General features: G+C 43.5%; 1 protein-coding gene across 1 annotated transcript; it reads left to right on the plus strand.

Annotated features, from left to right (window-relative positions):
* The first annotated feature begins 890 nt into the window (after nt 1-890).
* On the plus strand, nt 891-21,070 carry SLC36A2 (solute carrier family 36 member 2). The gene is made up of 10 exons (XM_036423367.2): nt 891-1,130; nt 4,209-4,299; nt 4,865-4,953; nt 5,474-5,569; nt 9,118-9,202; nt 11,911-12,129; nt 13,708-13,806; nt 16,022-16,188; nt 18,473-18,642; nt 20,517-21,070. Exons 1-10 carry the CDS (start codon nt 976-978, stop codon nt 20,786-20,788), a joined length of 1,443 nt encoding a protein of 480 aa, XP_036279260.1. The 5' UTR covers nt 891-975; the 3' UTR covers nt 20,789-21,070.

The raw sequence follows: 21,070 nt of genomic DNA on the forward strand, positions 1-21,070 counted from the left end.
TTGGCACATGAGGTGGTGGCACAGGGCGTGGTGTGGTTCCAATAAAACGCTATAATTTTGAGGGAGGAGAACATTTGGCCCGTTTGGTCCATTGCTGAAGCAGGCATGATGACAGGGCGCAACCCCAGAGAAACCCCCAGGGTCCTCTCTGTTGGCAGTGTTCTAGTGAGAAGGACATGCGTGACCTTAGGCAAATCACACCCTCTCCGGCCCAGGGCCCTGCGTGCTGCCCAGTGACATTTGACTGGGGGTTGTACAATCTCTGCCTCTCCCCACTTTCCACAAAGAATTTCCGCTGCTGTCTCCCTGGAGCCTCACAGAAGCTGAGACGCAGTTGGAGGTGAGTGAGTGATTACTTCTTTTCCCCCAACTATTTTTGGCAGGAAGGGCAGCTTCCCAAAGGACACCTTCGAGCAGCCCTGCCCTGGGATGACCACGGAAGCGGGAGTGTGCGTGCATATTCTCAGAATGCCTGAAACAGCCACCCGTTAAAAGGCGTGGAGAGCTGGGCTCTGGTCCCTACTCTTTCACTCTCTAGGTTTCTGAACTTAGGCAGGTTCCTTTAATTTAGAGCCTGATTTCCTCATTATTTAATTTATAGGGTTAATTGAGGAAATATAGGTAAAGCACTCAGAAAGAGTATCTATCCCTTAGTGCTTAATAAACAATAGTTATTGAAATGATCAGTCGCTGTTGCCATTACTATTCATTGTTAGATAAGGGTGGATGACGACTCCCATCCCCAATCCCTCCCCTCTTCTCCTCCTCCTCCCAGTTGGCTTCTCTTCCACTGCTTCTTGGGCCCGGAGCACTCTCTGGGGGAGGTGGGTGGAGCCTCACCCCAGTTTGGCCAGAGCCTGCTAGTAAGGGACAAGCCACTGAGTCGGGCTTTGCACCTGACTAGACGCCTCCCTGCTCGCCTCCTCCTAATGCAGCCCTCCTCATCACCCACGGCCCTCTCTTTTTGAAGCAGCCATGCCTGGAACGAAGCATGCCGGGGATCCCCAGGGAGTTGTTGACCTAAAACTGGACCTCAGGTCACCTCTCAAAAGTGCCAAGAACAAAAACTCTGGTTTCTTGGATGGGAGCCCATCGGAGTTGCCGCTCTTGGAGAAGACGAACGGCATAACGTGAGTGCGCTTTCCTCCCATCCCATGTCCGCCCTCCTGCCTGGAAGCCTGCATCAGCAGAAACCCTGGGATCAGGGTGGGTGGGTGGGCTGTCTGACCCAGGTGGTAAAAGGGGCAGCTGTAGGCTGCGTTAGGTTGAGAACTTAAAAGGGTCAAGAGTGGTGACTGTCGGAAAGCCCTGACAATATGGTGAACTAGCCTCCAACACGTGCAGGTGGGAAAACTGAGGCTCAGTTATCCCAGGCCATACACTGGATCATTGGCAGGGTGGGGGCTGGAATCCAGTGCTGGCCCTAAAGTTAGCTTTTTTTGTGTGTGCTCCTGGCCTGTTTTGATCATGTTGGGGAACAGGGCAGAATACCCCACTTCTTGAAAGAGAAGAGGATACCTGCCTGCAGCGATGACATCCAAAGCACCGTGTGTGGAAGAGCCCTGTTTCTCCCACTGCCCTGGGGTGTGACTTGGGAGGGTTGGGGAGGGTCACTCATGAGGCTTTCAAACCTTGACAAGCAGGGGCCTACTGAAGGTTTAGGCTGGAAAGCCAAGCTACAGGGCTCCAGCTCCCTAGGCCTCCACCACTCAAGCAGAGCAGCTAGTTCACTTAGAAGAAATGGGGGGGGAGGGGGGTCCCCGCACAGTGGTGGACAGCTCTGCTGCTTTAAGAGTTGGGCTTTGCACCTGACTAGACACCTAACTACCATTGGTATTGTAGAAACAGCACCTGCTCCTAGACTTCCCTAAGCCTCAGTTTCCCCATATGCAAAACAAAGAAATCGATGCCAGTGTGAATGTAAGGAGGCTGCTTTGGAAATTCACTCTGAAGGGGTGATGGGGCTAGGGTAGTTGCAAAAGGAGGGAGAAGTTACTATAAGGAGCAGTCAAAGCCCTTTCCACTGCCCTGCAGGGCACTGGAGGGATGAGGGATGGATACACTCACCTGGACATCACTCTTAAAGAAAGAGCCTGAGGGTTCTAATTGCCCCCGGGCTAGTTCTGAAGGTTGCTAAGAATGCCTGACACTGAGCATGAGCTCTCTAGACTTGGGGGGCGGAAGGGGAGGCAATCCATGCTGAGTGGGGGTATTTCTCAATCAGAGGCCCTGAGGGAGCCAGCTAGCTCTTGTGTCCTGAACTGACACGTGGTTTGGTGGCAATTTCAGCACTTAAGAATCAAAGAAATAAATATGTGAAAACTAGAGGACCCCTCTGGCTTGGAGGGAAGTAGTAAAACAAGTCTGGTGAGAATGGTACCTATGGGATCAGCTGATGTGAGTTCCAGTCCCCACTCAGCTGCTTACCAGCTTAAGCAAGTGACAGAGCCCTTTGAGGTGACAGTTTGCTCTTCCCGGGAAGGAGAATTGCACATAAAGCCCCAAGTGCAGTGTCCAAAAGTGCTGGCTGCTGAGAATAGGATGGCTGGTCCAACGTGACCAAAGGAGGTAGGGCTAAAACCCAGGTTTCCTGCCTTCCAGCCCATTGCTTTGCACAAGTCATCCCACTGTCTATGTTCTTAAACTGGCTGAATTGCCCAAAGTTAGGTCCTGATTTCCTAAGTCCTCTGGTTAGAAATTTCCAAAGTGAACCCTTGACTTTTTTCTAGTTGCAAAACAGGACATCATTGGAGGGTCACAGGGCACTGTGCTCTGTCAGTGAAGCTGACACCCAGAGGGAGAGAGAAAGGCATGCACAGACTCTCACTCTCTTTCTCCCCCAATGGTTTTCTTCATCCCTTAAATTAATGGGCAGATCTTTAGGAAGCTAGAGAAGTTAGGGATTACCATAAAGTGTGGGTGTTTGGAGCAGTTATTTCAAAAATTCATTCCTCCAAACATTTACAGAGTCAGCAATGTGGACTTGGGTTTTAATCCCTGGTTTGTCCAACCTCAGAGACCAGGCTCCTTCCAGAATACCTCTGCTATTCTTTATAAATCTCCTCTCTGAAAGGCTGTCCTGCCGAGGGCAAGGAGGGGCGTGTTCCAAGGTTTCTAAGTTGTGGATGTAAATTCAATACTCACCTTGGTTTAAACCTGGTCCAGGTGCAAAGAGGTACCAAAGTAGGTTGCTGTGAAATTCATCAACAGAAAGGGTACTTCCCTGGAACTTTATCTCTGGAGGTGTAGATCTTGTCCTCTGGTCTTCAAGGAAAGGGTCTTGAAGGGCTCCATCCCCAGTGGAGGGTGTGCAGGAGATAGCTCATCACTGATTCTCTCTCATCATTGATGTTTCTCTTTCTTCCTCTCTGAAATCAATAGGAAGGAAGGGAGAAAGGGAGAGAGAAAGGAAAAAAGAGAGAAAGAAAGAAAAGGTCTGAGTGTTTGTGTTGGGATGAGAGGAGTCATGCCATTCCTCAGCTTGATGTCCTGGCCTGAGCGGGAAAAACCCTCTGGAGCTCAATCCCCAAATGACCCTGTCCTAACAGACTTCATCTGAGGACCCAAGTCATCTGACCTATTTATTCAGAAGTAACAATGATTTCTTTGCTGCGTGCCCCTTTCTCCTTTCTCTGAATTCAATCCTGATTCTGCTACTCATTTTATGACATTGGGATATTTGCTTCCCACTCTGAATCTCAGTGTCCTTGGTTGTGAAGTGGGGTGCCCCTTTACTCATCTGTCTGGGCCTATTTCCAGGGAAGCAGTCCAGTAGAAGTGGGGTGAAGAACAGGGACTCTGAAGCAGTCCTGAGTTCAAATCCTGGCTCCCCAGTATATCCTCTGACACATCATTAAAAAGAAACTTCTATCAGTTTCCTCATCTGCTTCCTTGCTTTGACAAGAGGATTAAATAGGAAAATACATGTAAAATACCCAGCATAATGTCTGTTATATAGTAAGTGTTATAATGGCATAGATTGAATGTCAGCTGCTAAATTCAGGACTGCTCTGGACAAACCAGAATGGCTGGTCACTCTGCAGAAGACTCGGAGGTGCCAGGCAAGGCCAAGGGGACTGAGAGATAGCTAGGAGCTCACCTATCCACCTTAACTCAGTGTTGGTATGCTGGAGGGCAATGTCTGTTGGATCTCCTCACCGCCACACACCCAGACCGTCCTGTTTGTTTGTTTTTTAACTCTCCTTTAGAGCATTCCAGGCCTTGATTCACCTGGTGAAATGCAACATGGGCACTGGGATCCTGGGACTACCCCTGGCTGTGAAGAACGCAGGCCTCCTGGTAAGAAGGGCTGCTGTCGGTGGGGCCAATACGACTGGGTGTAGTAGGGAGCTGGGGGAGAGGCTCTAAGGGTTTATAACCGTTTGCAGTGAGCTGTCTTTCTGGAAGGCAACTTGGTCCAGACTTTGGGTCTAGACATCTAGTCTGGGTGTGAGTTCTGGCTCTGCCACAGACTTTTGAGTGGCCTTTGCAAGTTATTTGTCCACTCTCCAGGCCTCAGTTTCCTCCCTTGTAGAATGCAGGGATTGGACTATCCCTCTCCAGTTGTGCTCTACAGAGCACTCATTTTCGGGGATGCCTCAGAGGCCACTAAAGGTCAGAATCCTGGTCCCCTACTCCCCATTGTCATTGCTTCCTGTTTTTATTGGAGTACTCCTTGAGATTATCTCAGAAAGAATAGCTGTTGCTGCTAAAAAAAAATAAAAAATAAAAATAAGGCTTGCAAACCAGAGTTGCTAGAAGTTCGTTGAGTCCTGAATATCTGCACTTACCAAATGCCTCCCACAGCATTCTTTACAATTCATCCTCCTCTCTTCCCCTGTCCCTTCGCTCCCCTTTTCTGCAGCTAGGCCCGCTGAGTTTGCTGGCAATGGGCCTCATCACTTGGCACTGTATGCACATCCTGGTCAGGTGTGCCCAGCGCTTCTGCCACAGGTGAGGAAAGCAGCGCCCTTGTGTCAATTCCTTTGGTACCCTGTCCTCAGGGACATCCCCAGACATCCTCCACATAATAAGAGTTCATTGCTTCCAACAAGGCCAAGAAAAAGAAAAGCATTGAGGGGCAGGTAGGTAAGGTGAGTGTGACTCACTAGGTGCTGTCAATCAGGCCATTGTGAGTATCTTCTTGACTCACCTGTAAATTGAGTATAAACAAACCATGTCTAACTCTGCCTCAGAGTATTGTCATGTGGGCCCAATGGGATCATGATATAAAAGCCACTGTACCCGTACAAAGTGTGTATTATATAGTGATTACTGCCCTTGACAGGTAAGGAAAACAAGCCACCAAGGAAATACTACCAGGTGGCAAAGTCAGAACTAGAATTTTGGTCACTGCCCCAGTGTTCTTTCCACTCCAGCTGGGCCCTGCCTTGCTCTGTGTATCCTGACTTCTTAGTATTTGATCTCAGGTTAAATTGCTTCTCAGAAACTGTGTATGCACTTTCTCCTGCAGGCTTAACAAACCCTTTTTGGATTATGGGGATACAGTGATGCATGGATTAGAGGCCAGCCCCAATACCTGGCTCCGGGACCACGCTCACTGGGGAAGGTAACGTGTCCTGGCTTTGCTAGAAGTGGGGTAAGATACAGGAGGAGGAATGTGGCCATCAGGCACGCCTTCTTCCCTGGAAAGCTGGCTCTCACAGCACAGAATGTTGGACTCTCCACATGGAAGGGTTCATTGGCAACCTTTCTGATCCAGGGCCCTCCTTGTATACCTCCAGTGACAGGGTGTTGTTCATCCTTTGCTATATGCTTTAATAGTATTCACTTTTAAAAAAAATACTTTATTGATTTTTTACAGAGAAGAAGAGAGTTAGAAACATCCATGAGAGAGAGGTGTATTGATTAGCTGCCTCCTGCACACACCCACCCCCAACGGGGATGTGCCCGCAACCAAGATACATGCCCTTGACCGGAATCGAACCTGGGACCTTTCAGTCCACGGGCCAACGCTCTATCCACTGAGCCAAACTGGTTTCAGCAATAGTATTCACTTTTTTATTGATTTTTTTTTAAGAGAGAAAAAGGGAGAGAGAAAGAGAAACATGAATCTGTTGTTATAATTATTTATGCATTCATTGGTTGCTTTTTATATATGTCCTGACCAGAGATCGAACACACAACCTTAGAGGATTGGAACAATGCTCTAACGCAAGGCCTGGCGGGATGGATTTGGCCCGCGGGCCTTGTGTTTGACACATGTGCTCTAACCAATTGAGCTAGCTGACCAGGGCTTCACTTTTTTATTAAATCACATTTATCCAGTTGCTACCACGTACCAGGCCCTAGAAATACTGTGAGGAGCAAGACAGACAAGGCTTTGCCCTCACAGAACTCATAGTCCAGTGGGAAAGACGGGTGTTAAACAGTTTAGGACATGGTTACTTAAAAACCACTGGGTAAGTACAATGAAGGAAAGAAGTAGCTGCTACCAAGCAGGTAAGGAGATGGGTGTGGGCTTGGGCGGAATTCCTAGGCCAAACAGTGGTGATGAGTTCTAAAGGAAGTTCTTAAGAGTGAGGAATTATCTGTGGGAAAATGGGCGGGAGCCTCGAGGGCCTTCCAGGAAGTAGGAAAAGCAACAGCTGAAGGTCCTGAAGCAGGAAGTGGCAGTTTCAAGGAATAGAAAGACCAGGTAACTTGAGTGTTGAAAGTCAGGGAAATGAAGCTAAAGAAGGATCCAGGGACTCATCTAGCTGTACATTTTAGACATTCTTAAACGTTATGTTCTTTTCTTTTTTTCTTAAAGCAACCAGGACACCATTGGTTTTAAGAAAGGGAAGTAATTTAAGGTTTTATTCAGGAAGTAATTACATTTGCATTGTTTAAAGATCTGTCTGGCTTCAGGAAGGAGAATAGACTGCAAAGGAGCAAGAATAGATTAGTCAAACCCATAAGGATACTATGGTCAGAGTCCAGGCAGCTGGTCGTGATGGCTGGGACCAAGCTGATGGCAGCGGAAATGGAAGAAAAAAAATGAATTTGGTCATGATTTGGGTTTTGAGGTTGTGGGAAAAGGGAAAAGTCCAAGTTGACTTAGATTTCTGATGAATTCTGTTTTGGACAAGTTGTACCTGAGGTGCCTGGGAGATATTCAAGTGGGAATATCAAGTGGGTAGTTGTATGTATAGGTTTATACCTATCTTCATGCAGAAGATGCAGAACTGATCAGCCCAGAAGCCAGGGAGCAGAAGAGGTCTCTTAGGGAGAGAGTTTATAGTGAGAAGGAGAGAGAGAAAAAGACCAATAGGTTCATGACCCTTCAGTGAGCTGAAGTCTTCCTTCTGCAGGGCCCACCTTTTTACCTTTCAGGGATAACAGAGAACCAGGCAACACCCTCTATCCTCTGGTACTTGGGACTAAACTTGTTTTTTGTCTCTGATTTCAGGACTATACCCACCCTATATCTCTACTTTTTTTTTCTGAGCACCATCTCAACTGTCAAAGTCTAGCTCCCTTGAACTATGATACCTTCAACCCCAAACTGCAGTACCTGAGGTGTGCCCTGCCAGAATTTTCCCAATTGTGCCACCAAGAGTAGGTTTTTGCCTGTCACAGCCCCTCAAATCATTCTACTCATTGAGCATATAAAGTAGCTTTTCCTGCTCTTTTTTAGAAATATTGCTTCACGAATCATCTCCTCTCCCATAATTTGAACTTTTTTGAACGCCCCCTCTCAACACTTGAATGTGTTCGTGTATCTCCATCTCAAAAATGATCATATAAATTAATAGAGTTTCCTGGACCTTACACCATCTTCTAGCCACCATCCTATCTCATATTCAACATCTGGTTATTCGACAGATATCTATTGAATGCCCACAATGTGCCAGGAGGTGCTTCAAGCAGTAGATCTGAAACTGGGTCCAATTGGCTATTCTCTTCTTTAAACATTCTCTCTTCTCTTTGCGTCTATTAGACGATTTTTGTCCCAGTTTCCTGCCCACCTCTCTGGCCACTCCTTTGCATTTGCTGTGGAATTTTTTTTTTCTTCTTCTATCCTTCCTTTTAATGCTGGTGTTCTCTAAGGGTTGAATGCTGCCTTCTTTTTTTTCTCTTTGCAGATTCTTGCTTGCTAATTTGCCTTCTCAAGGCTTTATCCATTATTGAAAAATCAATAGTTTCCAGACCTTAATACACAGTTGTCTCCTGTAGGAACCCCCACACTCAACAATTCAAATACTGAATGTGTAATTTATTTCCTTCCCCCCTAAAAAACTCCTCTTCCTTCTGAACATCCTACTTCATTTTGTTGCCCAAGCTAAAAACCTATCACCACCTTAGGCCTTTTCCTTTCCCCAACTGGGTTCTATAAGTTCTAGCTTCCTAGTACCTCTTAAAATGTTTCAGTGTTTTCATCCTAATGGTCACATCTTTGTTCAGGCTGCTGCCATTTTTCACACCCATTATTGTAAGAATCTCTATGCAATCTTCCCATCCTTCGTTTTCCTCCCTCAATGTATTCTCCACATAGCAGCTAGAGAAATCTGTCTAAACCTTCTGCTGAAATGCTCTTTTCTCACTTCTTTCTCTCCATCTCCTCCTTCTTCTCGACTTTTATCTCTTTCTTCCCTTTCTCCAGAGATTCTCACTCAGGTATTGGTGTTTTTAAGAAGGCTATCTGTTCTATAATTTGTGTAAAAAGCCCTTTTTACCATAGCCCTTAGAGCTATATTCTTTTTGGTCCATCTTGCCCACTAGTCTATAAACCACCAGAGGAAGGGACCATGTGTTTTTCCTTTGCCCACATAGAAAAAGTTTTAAATATTAATAATAGCTAATAAAAACACTGTGTCTACTGCCCTACATTAGTTAGTATCAGTTACAAAAATGCCTCAGAGCCAGGTGGGGAGAAGTTCCTGACTGTGAAGAACTTTACCACTTGCCGAGCTGAGAATGTGAGGGTGATTGAGAAACATATTTATAAAAGAACTATTGTTACTTCACGTCTTACTACTGCCCCATTGTTGATTGTGGTGGCATGACCAAGGGTGCTGATACAAGGCCACCAACCCCTGGGGCAAGAAATGGATATGACAAGCCAACTCTTTTTTTTTTAACAAGTGTTCTTTCTCTCTCTCTCTTCTCTTCCAGGCATATGGTGAGCTTCTTCCTTATATTCACCCAGATGGGCTTCTGCTGTGTGTACATTGTGTTTCTGGCTGATAATTTAAAGCAGGTAGAGTCTTCTAGAGAAGGTGGGAGGGTAAGAGACTTGGAAAAGGAGGATCCTCCATTAGTTGTTAGCAAATGGCTGCTGCTTTTGGGGGTCCTAGTGTCCTCATTAATGTAAAAAGAAAGTTAAACTAGATGCTGTCAAAAAATCCAGACTTCCCCCAGTTCACTCATCTGCAGATTTCTAGAAGTGGTTACTTTCCCCACAGTACTCTTGGACTTTTCCTCGTTTGTTCTCTAAAATTAAAAAAATCTTGCTTTAAAGCTTAATCATCCTTAACTCTCCTAACATTGATATGGGTCTTTTCCAGTAATACCTAATTTTCTTTGGACCATCTTTATCTACCCTTAGTTGCTCAATCTTTACAGTTCTTGTCCCCAGTAAATTCTTTTAATCTAACCCAGAAGTTTCTCTTGTAGCAATTTGATCAAAATAATATGAGTAATAACAGAGGCCATCCTTAGTCAATCGATGAGCTTAAAAAAAGAAAATCATTCTTTAGGGGTCTTTTCTGTTTATGGTAATATCAGAAGTAGAAAATGTAAAAAAAATTAGAAAGGAAAAATATAGTAAGCATTCAAAGTTAGCTTCTATTATGTGTCAGGTACAGTGCTGAACATTTTATATGCTTTCATTTAATTCTCTCCATGACCTTTTCAGAATAGATATTGATGAGAAAATGGGTGCTATACACTCTATTAATGTATATAAGGTCACAGAGACATGGTTAACAAGGCAGGCCTTTTGCCCAAGCTGATGTGGCTCAGCTGGTTGGAGTGTTATCCTGTACACTAGAAGGTGGTGGGTTTGATTCCCAGTCAGGGCACATACCCAAGTTGTAGGCTCAATCCCCCATCGGGGGACATGTAGGAGGCAACTGATCTATGATTCTCACATCTGTATCTCTCTCTCTTTCTCTCAAATCAATAAAAAGTTTGCAGGCCTTTTGATATCATAGCGCAAGTTCTTAAACACTATGTAATATTGCTTCTGAAAACAAAGCAAAATTAGTCTAGTGCAACTACTTACGATTATTGTTTTAATTTATTATTAACTGGTTAGCAATTTGCAATTGCCTTACAGTTTTAAATGTAATTTTTAATAGGTTACAGTATTTCATCACACAGATTGACCATGACTTCTATTGTTAGATATTTTGTTTCCTTTTATTCATAATCTATTATAATCCATACAAGCCTTAGTACGCTCCTTTATTTCCTTAGTATATATTTCTGAAAGTAAAAGTAAAGGATCAAAGAGTTTGTTTGAAGGCTTTCAAAGCGCATTGCCAGATTGCTGCTTGGAAATCAATCTGATATCAGCAGAACTTTATCATCTGTCTAGAGACAAGGCAAGCACAGCAGGACTTTATTTATCATCTGTCTAGAGACAAAGCAAGTATTGTCTTGAGTTTGCAGGCTCAGTGGAATGTGTTCTAAAGCGTATAAAAAGTTAAATATAAATATGATATTTTGGTGCCAGGTCAGGACACTACTAACAACACTCTGAGGTTGGGATACTTCATTGTGAACTACCAGGTAGAAATGTGCGGGTGAGGGAAGGCTCCAATATGTACTTAAGAAAAAAAAAAAAAGTGTAGTAGAGGAATATTGGCGAATTTCCAAAATAACAAAAAAAGCTAATAAACAAACAAACAAACAAACAAATAAATAAATAAAATGGGTCTCAGAAAAGAACAGGAACCAGGGCAGTTAAGGAGATATACATAGAACTGACATGGTCTCTTCAGGGATCCCTTGACAGAATTAATTTTTTCCTATTCTTTTTCTATTCCCGTTTCGTCATTTTGCTAGTTGTTTAGATTCAGGTTGCAGGGAGAGATGGTGAATGCCCTAGTTTGAGTCAAAGGCCTGTCCTTTAGTTCTATGATTGTGACTTACAGTCCTCCCAGGTTGTGTCTGGGTGAGAGAGAATTCACAAAAAATAAATCAAAATCAGGAGGAATGGATGCTGAGTTTCCAAAAGCTTGTGATAGCAATATAAATAGTTATTTTGTGTTAATTTTACTTTTTCTTCTTTTGTTTGTTTGTTTGTCTGTCTGTCCTCACCTGAGGGATATTTTCCCACTGATTTTTAGAGAGAGTAAAAAGGAAGGGGCAAGAGAGAAACATGGATATGAAAGGATCACATAGATTGGTTGCCTCCCACATGAGCCCCAACAAGGGCTGAGGATAGTGCCTGCAACTGAGATACATGTCCTTGACTGGAATTGAACCCAGGACCCCTCAGTCTGAGGGCCAGTGCTCTATCCAGTGAACCAAATTGGCTAGGGCTAGTTATTTTATTTTATTTTATTTATTTTTTTAAAAATTTTTTATTGATTTTTCACAGAGAGGAAGAGAGAGGGATAGACAGTTAGAAACATCGATGAGAGAGAATCATCGATCAGCTGCCTCTTGCACACCCCCTACTGGGGATGTGCCCGCAACTAAGGTACATGCCCTTGACCGGAATCGAACCCGGAACCTTTCAGTCCGCAGACCGACGCTTTATCCACTGAGCCAAACGGGTTTCGGCATTGTGCTGCCTCTTGTACAGAAGGTTTACAATAAGAAGTTCCTAAATTTACCCTAATTCAAGTGAGACATTCCAGCCCCGTGGGAGGGAGTTTGACTGCGACCAGAACTGAGTAATCACGTGACCAGAAGAGGTATTGACTCTACCACTTGCTTTTGCCATTCTTTCCTCAGGTGGTGGAAGCTGTTAATGGCACCTCCAGCAATTGCCATTACAATGAGACAGTGATTCTCACACCCACAGTAGACTCTCGACTCTACATGCTTGGCTTCCTGCCCATCCTGATGCTGCTGGTCCTCTTTGGGAACCTCAGGATCCTGTCCATCTTCTCTATGTTGGCCAACATCAGCATGCTGGTCAGCTTGATCATCATCGCCCAGTACATTGCCAAGGTTAGTGTACACCACACACCTGACTCCTGCAGGAGGCAGAGCCTTTAATCAATAATAGACTGATACCTGGCACCAACACGGAGTGTAGGTAAGTGTTTACCTCATTGTTCAGCCTAGTACCCGCCTCACCGTAACATGTCTTCCACGAAGATGTCTCTGTGAAATCTCATTCTTCTGGATATCTTCTCTTGCATGTTGCTTCTCTAATAATTGTTTTGTGTCAAATTCTGGCTTAAAAAAATGCTTTGCCAGGAAAGCATCTTAATAGGTGAACAATAGATCATTCCTGTAATGGTTGGAGTGGCAGCAAAAGGCAGAAAGAAAGCAGCATCTTCTTATCTAATTGCATCCGTATAGTCTTACATACTCTAGGCTACAATTCCAGGCACTCAAAATTACCGTCAGGCACTCAAGAGAAAAAAAAGCCCTCATATTTTATCACAGAGATATAAATAAACTCTTGAAAGGCCAAAAGCCAATCTATCACAATGTACATTATAACATCTTTGAAGTTGACTTAATACATATTGATTTTCCCTCAATTTCCTACTTTTCTAGCCTTTCTAATTTTTATTTTACAATGGACAAGACTGCACAGAAATTTAAATCCCAGAAACCCCTTGTCATACCTAATACTTTTCAGATGTTTTTCTCTTTCAGAATTAGAAAGGAATTTAGTAATAATAATAACAAATTAGTCCAATATTTTGGGGTAACTATAAGTAAGTCTTATATTCCTTAAGGCAATATTGATAAATTCCACAAAATTGAATTTTCTAATGAGATAGCTACCTATGGTTCTTGTTCTTAAATTCCAGAGTTTGTTCGATGAGATGAATGGTTCTGTAATGATTTTCACATTCTAGGTCACAGGGTACATAACATATTTATTTCATACATTTCCCTCCTCTTCAGTTATAAATGAAATCAATATGTATTATTGATTTCAGAGAGGAAGGGAGAAGGAGAGAGATAGAAACATCAATGAGAATCATTGATGGGCTGCCTCCTGTACGCCCCCTACTGGGGACTGAGCCCACAAGCCTGGCATGTGCCCTTGATAGGAATCGAACCCGGGACCTTTCAGTCCGCAGGCTGACACTCTATCCACTGAGCCAAACCAACTAGGGCTTCCTCTTCAATTTGTAGCTCATTGAAAAAGAAGAGACTTTCATATTTAACTAATTCCTTTGGGCTCCCTGGAATATCACTGTAACTATAGACAGTACTTTCCAATACCCATAACCACTATACAAAGTGTTCTTGAGCACTTTAGGCTGGCACTAACCTGTAGTGTGCAGGACTTTCTTTTGTTGGATTCTGATAAACCAAACTCCCTCATGAGCTACAGATTATTCAATACTTTGGCAATACCTTGATATTTTTTTCCTTCTGGCTCTGTTCTTGTGCAGTGTTAAAATCAACTTGGATTGTTGCCTACTTCCTTTTGAAGTTTTCTAAATTACTTGACATTTAATTTTTTTTTTTTTAATTCAGGTCTACTTTCAGAATGCCCTCTTAAAGGAGCCCAAACATGCTTTGAGGATTAATGTCTTATCTCATATCTCTTTCCTATAGGACATTCCAGATCCCAGCCAGTTGCCACTGGTAACAAGTTGGAAACCCTACTCTCTCTTCTTTGGAACAGCCGTTTTTTCATTTGAAAGCATTGGCTTGGTAAGGTTTGAATTGGGATGAAATTTCCCTGGTGCTGAGGGTGACCTCTGCGTTTTTGGGTTTCTGTGCACACAGGAGAAAGTAACCTCTGGCTTCAATAGGGTCAGTTATCATCAGCAAGAGAAAAGCAGGTTACAACAGGAAGGCAGTCAGGAGAGAAATCTATTCTTGTCCCAGTACATCTATTAAACATGTATCTTCATATCAACTTGTTTCCTAACCTTTTAAAATCAAGGCAAATGGAGGTGTACAATTTAAATGACAGGATTTGATGAAACATAAAGGAGTTTTAAACTAGAAAATACCATATTCTTATGATAGGTTATTACATAGTCTCTACTTCTGCACTTGAGGAAGGATAGTGCTGTGTGTATAACTTTTAAGTTTACTTTTAATTTATATATAATACTTTTGGGGAACTAGAGGGGGGCTGTAAGTTTTGAGAAATGCATGGAGTCATACTAACATCACAATTGGGTTACAGAGCAATTCCCTCACCACAAAAAACTTCCCCATCTCCATTAATCCCTAGCAACCACCTCCTGTTCATTGTCTCTACTGCCTTATCTTTCCCAGAATATACAGGGGATCATACAGTACATAACCTTTTGAGATTGGCTTCTTTCACTTGGATGCATTTAGGATCATCCATAATGTTGCATGGGTCAATTAGCTCGTTGCTTTCTATCTCTTGAGCATCCACTGTAGCAGCAACACTACAATTTATCAATTCTCCTGTAGAAGGATATTAACATTGTTTCTAGGTGTTGACGATGAGTAATGCTGCTATAAGCATTGTGTCCAGGTTTTGTGGGAACATATTTTTATTTCTATAGGAGTAGGCTTGCTAGTTCACAGACAGAATATAATTCAGTTTTGTTTCTGTGGGTCTCAGTTCCTTGGTTCTGGCCTAAAGAAAAGATTTTTAGCCTGGAGAATGTATGCAGCTAAAATGTATTACAAAGTGGGGAAGCTCAGGGTGGATTGTTGGCTCTCCACATAACCCCCAGGATGTTTTCCTGAATACCTGCTGCCACTGGGAACCTGCCCCTCACCCAGAAGGAAGTGGCGAGGCACAGCAGTGACCCCTACAGAGCACTCCTTTCATGCAGTTCCCATGTCCATGGGGCAGGGAGGAGATGCATGTAGGACAAAAAGGCATTAACAATCCCAGGGCATAGAGGCTAAGTTCCCACTGAGTACCACACATACCCAATGCTGTAGGAGTATAAGCAAAACTGAGCAGAAGCAAGCTCTTGAACTTTGGAGGACAACCCTCGTCTGCAGCCTCCCCATCTGTACAGGGAGGGATGAATACACTAGATTTGGAAGTCTCAGATTCGGATGCCTTTGGAAGGCAGTGTGGGTGAGGAGGCAAGCATATGTAAGTGTGAGCAAAAGAGGGGGCCTTGGTGAATGGGGAAAGAATGTTGTGCCTAAAGATATTCATAGTCATTCAATTTTCTTAAAGACTATGTTGGCCATAGAAAATGCATCTGCCCAGATAGGGTTGCCCCAAGGAGCTGAGCTCCTTGGTCCTGGACAACCTGAGGGGACCTCCCAGCTCTGAATGGTCCAGGGTTCATCTTGTGACTTCTTTAGTTGTGGTAGAACACACCAAACACAAGTTATCATCTTCACATTTTCAAGCATATAATTTAGTGATGTGATGGACATTCACATTATTGTGCAACCATCAAGACCATACATGTCCAGAATTCTTTTCCTCTCAAGAAACTGAAACTCTACCCATTAAACAATAACTCCTCATTCTCCTCATCCTCCAGTCCCTGGAAACCATCATTCTACCTTCTGACTTCATGAATTTGACTAGTCCAGGTACCTCATATAAATGGAATCATTGCAGTATTTGTGCTTTTGTGTTTGGCTTATTTTATTTAGCATAATGTCCTCAAGGTTCACCTATGTTGTAGCATGTGCCAGAATTTTCTTCCTTTTTAAAGATGAATAATATTCTATGGTGTATATATACCACATTTGTTTATCCATTCATCCATCCATGGACACTTTTCTAAAAAGTTTCCACTTTTCACTATTGTGAATTATGCTGTATGAACAGTGGGTGTGCAAATATCCATTAAAGTTCCTGCTTCCAGTTCCTTTGGGTATATATCCAGAAGTGGAATGCCTTTCTTTTTTTTACTTCATGGCCCTCTTTCTCCTGCTGTCTTCTCACACTGTGTTATTTCTGTAGGTTCTGCCTCTGGAAAACAAGATGAAGGATACCCGCCGCTTCCAAGCTATCCTGTCTCTGGGAATGGCCATCATCACTGCCCTGTACATTGGCTTTGGGGTCCTGGGCTACCTGCAGTTTCAGAATGACATCAAGGCCAGCATAACCCTTAACCTGCCCAACTGCTGGTAACTCTATGGGTCCTTTGGTGGGAGGACTCAGGGCCAGGTGGGAACGTGTAGGTCACTTCCTCCTCCCTCCCATAGATGGCACACGGAGGCCTAGAGGGCCTCCCCAGGGAGAAGTGGAGCCCTTGCTGGAGCCCTGGGCTCTGCGTTCTCTGTTCAGGGAGTTCCTCCTTTAACTACAGCCTCTCCTGTTGAGTAAGGCCTTGTTAGCTCAGAACGGAGGAGGACATATTTAGGGAGAAAGGAAAGAAGTGAGAATCCTTGGTCACCTAAGGAGGAAAGGGACAAGTCTGGGGGAGGGCAAGAGGCAAAGAGAGGAGTTGGTGGGTGGCAACACTTTCCACTGTATTTGTGACCCTAGCCTGTTTGGCTCAGTAGATAAAGCATCGGCTCACAGATGGAAGGGTCCCGGGTTCGATTCTGGTCAAGGGCACGTGCCTTAGTTGCAGGCTCGATCCCCAGAAGACAACCAATTTATATGTCTCTCTCATGTCGATGTTTCTCCATCTCTCTCCCTCCCTTCCACTCTCTCTAAAAATTAATGGAAAAGTATCTTCAGGTGAGGATTTAAAATAAAAAATTACCAATTACATATGCAAAGGCTGTATTACTAAGTTTTGCTTGCCACAACCTGTGGTGCCCAGCTCCATGTCAGAGTACCTAAGATGAAAAGTAGTCAAACAAGAACCAGTTGGGAAAGACCACTGGAAAGATGTTTTCTTCAAATGCACTCAATTCAAGCAACTGTTAGGTGAGCCAGACTTCAACAGAGCCATATTTAAATGGACACACAAAGCCATATTGCATTGTGAACATTTTCTCCAGGATGCCTTCCTTTTTAAGGGGTATTGGAGGCTTAGTTGGCCTTAAATGGGGTACCTTTCCTAAGTTGATAGATGTCATACATCAAGCATTTACTGCAGGCCAATTATATGCAGATGCCCGTATGGACACACAGGGGCATGGAGTATGCTGATGGGAATAGACTATAAATTTCAGCTTCACTGTCTTCCTTGACTCGTAATCCAGTGGGAGTGGGGGAGGGATAGATAGTATAATAAGCAATTATAACACAGATTAGAAAAAGAAGCCCTCTAGAGGAGCAAAGAGGCCTTGGAAACTTACAATGGGACAACAGAGAATCTTGTTGTCTAACAAGGCAACTCTGTCCAAGCAAGGACAACTCTGGCGCTCCTGGTCCAGGTCCCAGTAACACTGCCTCCTGGCTTGTGGTCATGGGTGATTTACTTAACCTCTCTGACCTTTGGTTTCCTCATCTATAAAGCAGAATTGTCATGGGATTGAATTGGGCATGTTAAAAGCATCTGGCATGTAGTACCTGCTCAAAAGATGGGAATTTCAAGAAATCGCTGGGGTTTGGGACAGATGGAAATGGAGTAAGTGGTATTCTAGGCATCAGGACTACTGTGAGCAAGAAACACAAAAATGTGGAAGTTAGCTTTTTAAGGAATGGCCTAAACACAGACTCAGACATACATATATGCACATAGGTTTATTAAACACGGTTGATCCATCTACCACAGTCATGGATTAAGGGAAAAATGTCATATCTCCATAGGTCAGAAAAGGCTTTGATAAAACTCAATATCCCCATCACACATTCTCTTTGCTTCTAGTCTGATGCCTACAAGTAATTTTACCCCTCCTTTTATCACCTCACACACACCGCCCCCAGGCCTCACACAAACCCTATTTGTAGACTGTCTCTTTCTCTAAGGATTTGGGATTCTGCAATTCTCACAACCTACTAGAAGCATTTGTTGAGGAACTGTGCCAAGAGCTTTGGGGAGAATCCAGAAAGTTCCTAAGAATTGTCAGAGATCACAGGGACCAAAGGCTCTTAGACACAGGGTTTTTGGCCTTTGCCACTCATCACTTGTCTCTCCCTGGACTGAGTCTCTCTTTGCTAAAATCTAAAATTTACACACACATACACACACACACACACAGGTTATATATCCATGCTCAGCAGTTATATATACCCATGCTCAGGTATTATATATTAGTATACCTAGGCTAAAGATTCTTTTTATTTAGAACTGACCCTCTCAACTGTTGCTTTTCAAATCCATGATGGTTCAGTCTATTCTCATTGTGTGCTCTGCTGTGACTCCCTCTTGGCTTTTAGAAGTTCCCTCCCCATCACCTTTAGACAAGAAAACTGCAGCCAGAGGGACTGTCCTAAGGTCAGAGGTTAATATTCTGAAGAGGCCGGGTGTCAGAGCCCGGTGGTCATAGAAAACATGGCTGTTTTGTGCTTCAGGCTGTACCAGTCGGTCAAGCTCCTCTACATCGCCGGCATCCTGTTCTCCTACGCCCTGCAGTTCTACGTCCCTGCAGAAATCATCATCCCCTCCGCCATCTCCCGGGTGTCCAAGCGCTGGGCACTGCTTCTGGATTTGTCCATCCGTTTCACCATGGTCTGCCTGACATGTGAGTAGAAGACAGAGAGCAGTGTTGCTCTTTTCCTGAGGGCTATCAGAAATCAGCGCACTACCGTATTTCAAGGACCGGAAAAGGCTTGGCAAATAGTGATTTATTTAAGCCTCAGGGATAAGCTAATTCTTACATCTACCTAATAAAACAGATCTGATGCTGGACAGCCTGAGGACATGGCACATCTTATCAAATAGCAATCATAATAAGAACTGATATTTATTAAGCATCTACTGTATGCCAGGCACTGTGCTAAGCTCTTTTTTAGTCCATATTTTATAGAAGTCACTACAGGAATTCTTATGAGGTAGGATTATGAGAAACCCTACTTTTCAAATGAGAACACCAAAGCAGGGAGCAATAAGTATTTGGCCAAGATGTGCCAGAGGTGAGATTTGAACCCAAGTAATCTACCGTATTTTTCGGACCATAAGACGCTCCGGACCATAAGACGCACCAGTTTTTAGAGAAGGGAAACGAAGAAAAAAAGATTCTGAAACAAATAGTGTCCTAAAATATTTTATGTGCATTAAAACCCAACATCACAGTCATAAACACATGTAATCAACCCTGTAAAGTAAACAGCAGCATTTAGAACCATTTTAGAGCCGGGCAAGCACACAGAGACCACACAGAGCCGGGCAAGTAAAAAAACTTTTTTTTTAAAGTATATGTGTAGGCTATATTTGGACCATAAGACGCAGGGACTTTTTCCCCCACTTCTGGGGGGAAAAAAGTGCGTCTTATGGTCCGAAAAATACGGTAAGTCCAGAGCTAGACCCTCTGCCTCCAGGACAGAGGTTGAAAATGATACCTGGTGAGTCTTGTTAGTCGCAGTCTTTTCGCAGCAAGGGTTCAGGAATCTGGAGAAGAGCTACACATAAATGGAGACTAGACAAGAAATATAAATATGAAAAATAGGATTTCAAAATCTGTTTTTTAATGTTTCTTCGTCAGATGTTTCTGACATGTATGTAGAAGATACATTTAGAGAGAGCCTGCGATCTTAGTCCAAGACTCCTCTCCTAGAAATAATTTACATCCTCAAGTTTACAAGAGGTGCTCATAGTCGTGTTAATTATTACCATGTTAGCGCTAGGAAGTAAGTCTGTTGTTGTGGATTTTTTTTGTCTTGTTTTTTTTCAGTTTTTGTCTGTTTTGGGCATTGATACATCCTAAATAGTTGGGTCAGTTTCCAGCACTATTACTTAGTGTTACTTATTAAGAGCTTAATCGTTGAATATGCATGGATTCAAAATGTACCTTAGTGGCATCAAAACTATTTTAAGATAAAAACAGTTGAACAAATAGAAGCTACAGGGAGAAAAACAATTATAACTAAACTTCCTTTGCCAAATGAAGCAGGACCTCCTGAAAAGCAAAGCTGCCATACATTCCCTCTCTGGTAGGTTTTCAGCCAGAATAAAGACTGAGTCATTACTTAAAGTGAACTTTATCTGAGACTGTCCCACCTCCCTTTCACCTTACGAAAGGCGAATATGAGCCCCTATCTTTGGCTGCTCCAGGAGTCAATTCACCGGAAGGCTCCATAGCCCCAAATAAACATTGTCTTTTCTCTTACTAAAGTGTCTATTGTCAGTTAAATTTGCAGGCCCTCTTCACGGAACTTTTTCCTCACAAATTTATGAATTTACAAATTTGAAAAATTATTGGAAGGAAACACACTGAATTTTTAATGTGTAACATCTAGAGAATACGATTGGGGTATTATAGGATTTTCAACTTTTTCTGTATGGAACTGAATGTATGAAAAACAACTGGTTTCTGTTTTAAGAAAAGGATGTTAAAACAAACTTTAACAGCTTGGTTAAACCTGGGATGATCTATCTATCCTGTGTCATCTCTCACAGGCATCTTGGCCATCCTCATCCCCCGCCTGGACCTGGTCCTCTCCCTAGTGGGCTCTGTGAGCAGCAGTGCCCTGGCCCTCATCTTCCCACCCCTCCTGGAGATCACCACCTACTACTCAGAGGGCCTGAGTCCCCACATCATCGCCAAGGACGCCCTGATCAGCATCCTGGGTTTCGTGGGCTTTGTGGTGGGCACCTACCAGGCCCTGGATGAGCTGATCCAGCCAGGACACCCTGCCACCTTTTCCAACTCCACCATTTTTATTCAATGAGAATGGCACAGCTCCTTGCCCACCAGCATCTGACTGTTAATTCTATGGAACTCTTTTTTATATGCATTACCTTTATTTTGCAAGAACTCACCAGCTCCAAGATCTAGGTGGTAATTAAAACAAAATTTTTGTTTATTCCTTTTCTTTCCATCTCTGGCTTTCCACTACATGGAGACCTCTCCCATGGCAGGCTCTCCATTCCACCCAATGTTTTGGCCATTTACATGGTGAATCTCACATCTTGAATGGAGCTATGCAAGAAGAAGCCACTGGGGGCACCCA

The sequence above is a fragment of the Pipistrellus kuhlii genome, unplaced genomic scaffold (assembly GCF_014108245.1).
Source record: "Pipistrellus kuhlii isolate mPipKuh1 unplaced genomic scaffold, mPipKuh1.p scaffold_m20_p_8, whole genome shotgun sequence".
Taxonomy (NCBI): Eukaryota; Metazoa; Chordata; class Mammalia; order Chiroptera; family Vespertilionidae; genus Pipistrellus; species Pipistrellus kuhlii.

Excerpts from the sequence above, each read along its gene's own strand:
- SLC36A2 (XM_036423367.2), top strand. The coding sequence starts at position 976 with ATGCCTGGAACGAAGCATGCCGGGGATCCCCAGGGAGTTGTTGACCTA. Across the intron at positions 1,131-4,208 it reads GAGAAGACGAACGGCATAAC|AGCATTCCAGGCCTTGATTC; the intron begins GTGAGTGCGCTT and ends ACTCTCCTTTAG. Across the intron at positions 18,643-20,516 it reads CACCATGGTCTGCCTGACAT|GCATCTTGGCCATCCTCATC; the intron begins GTGAGTAGAAGA and ends CATCTCTCACAG.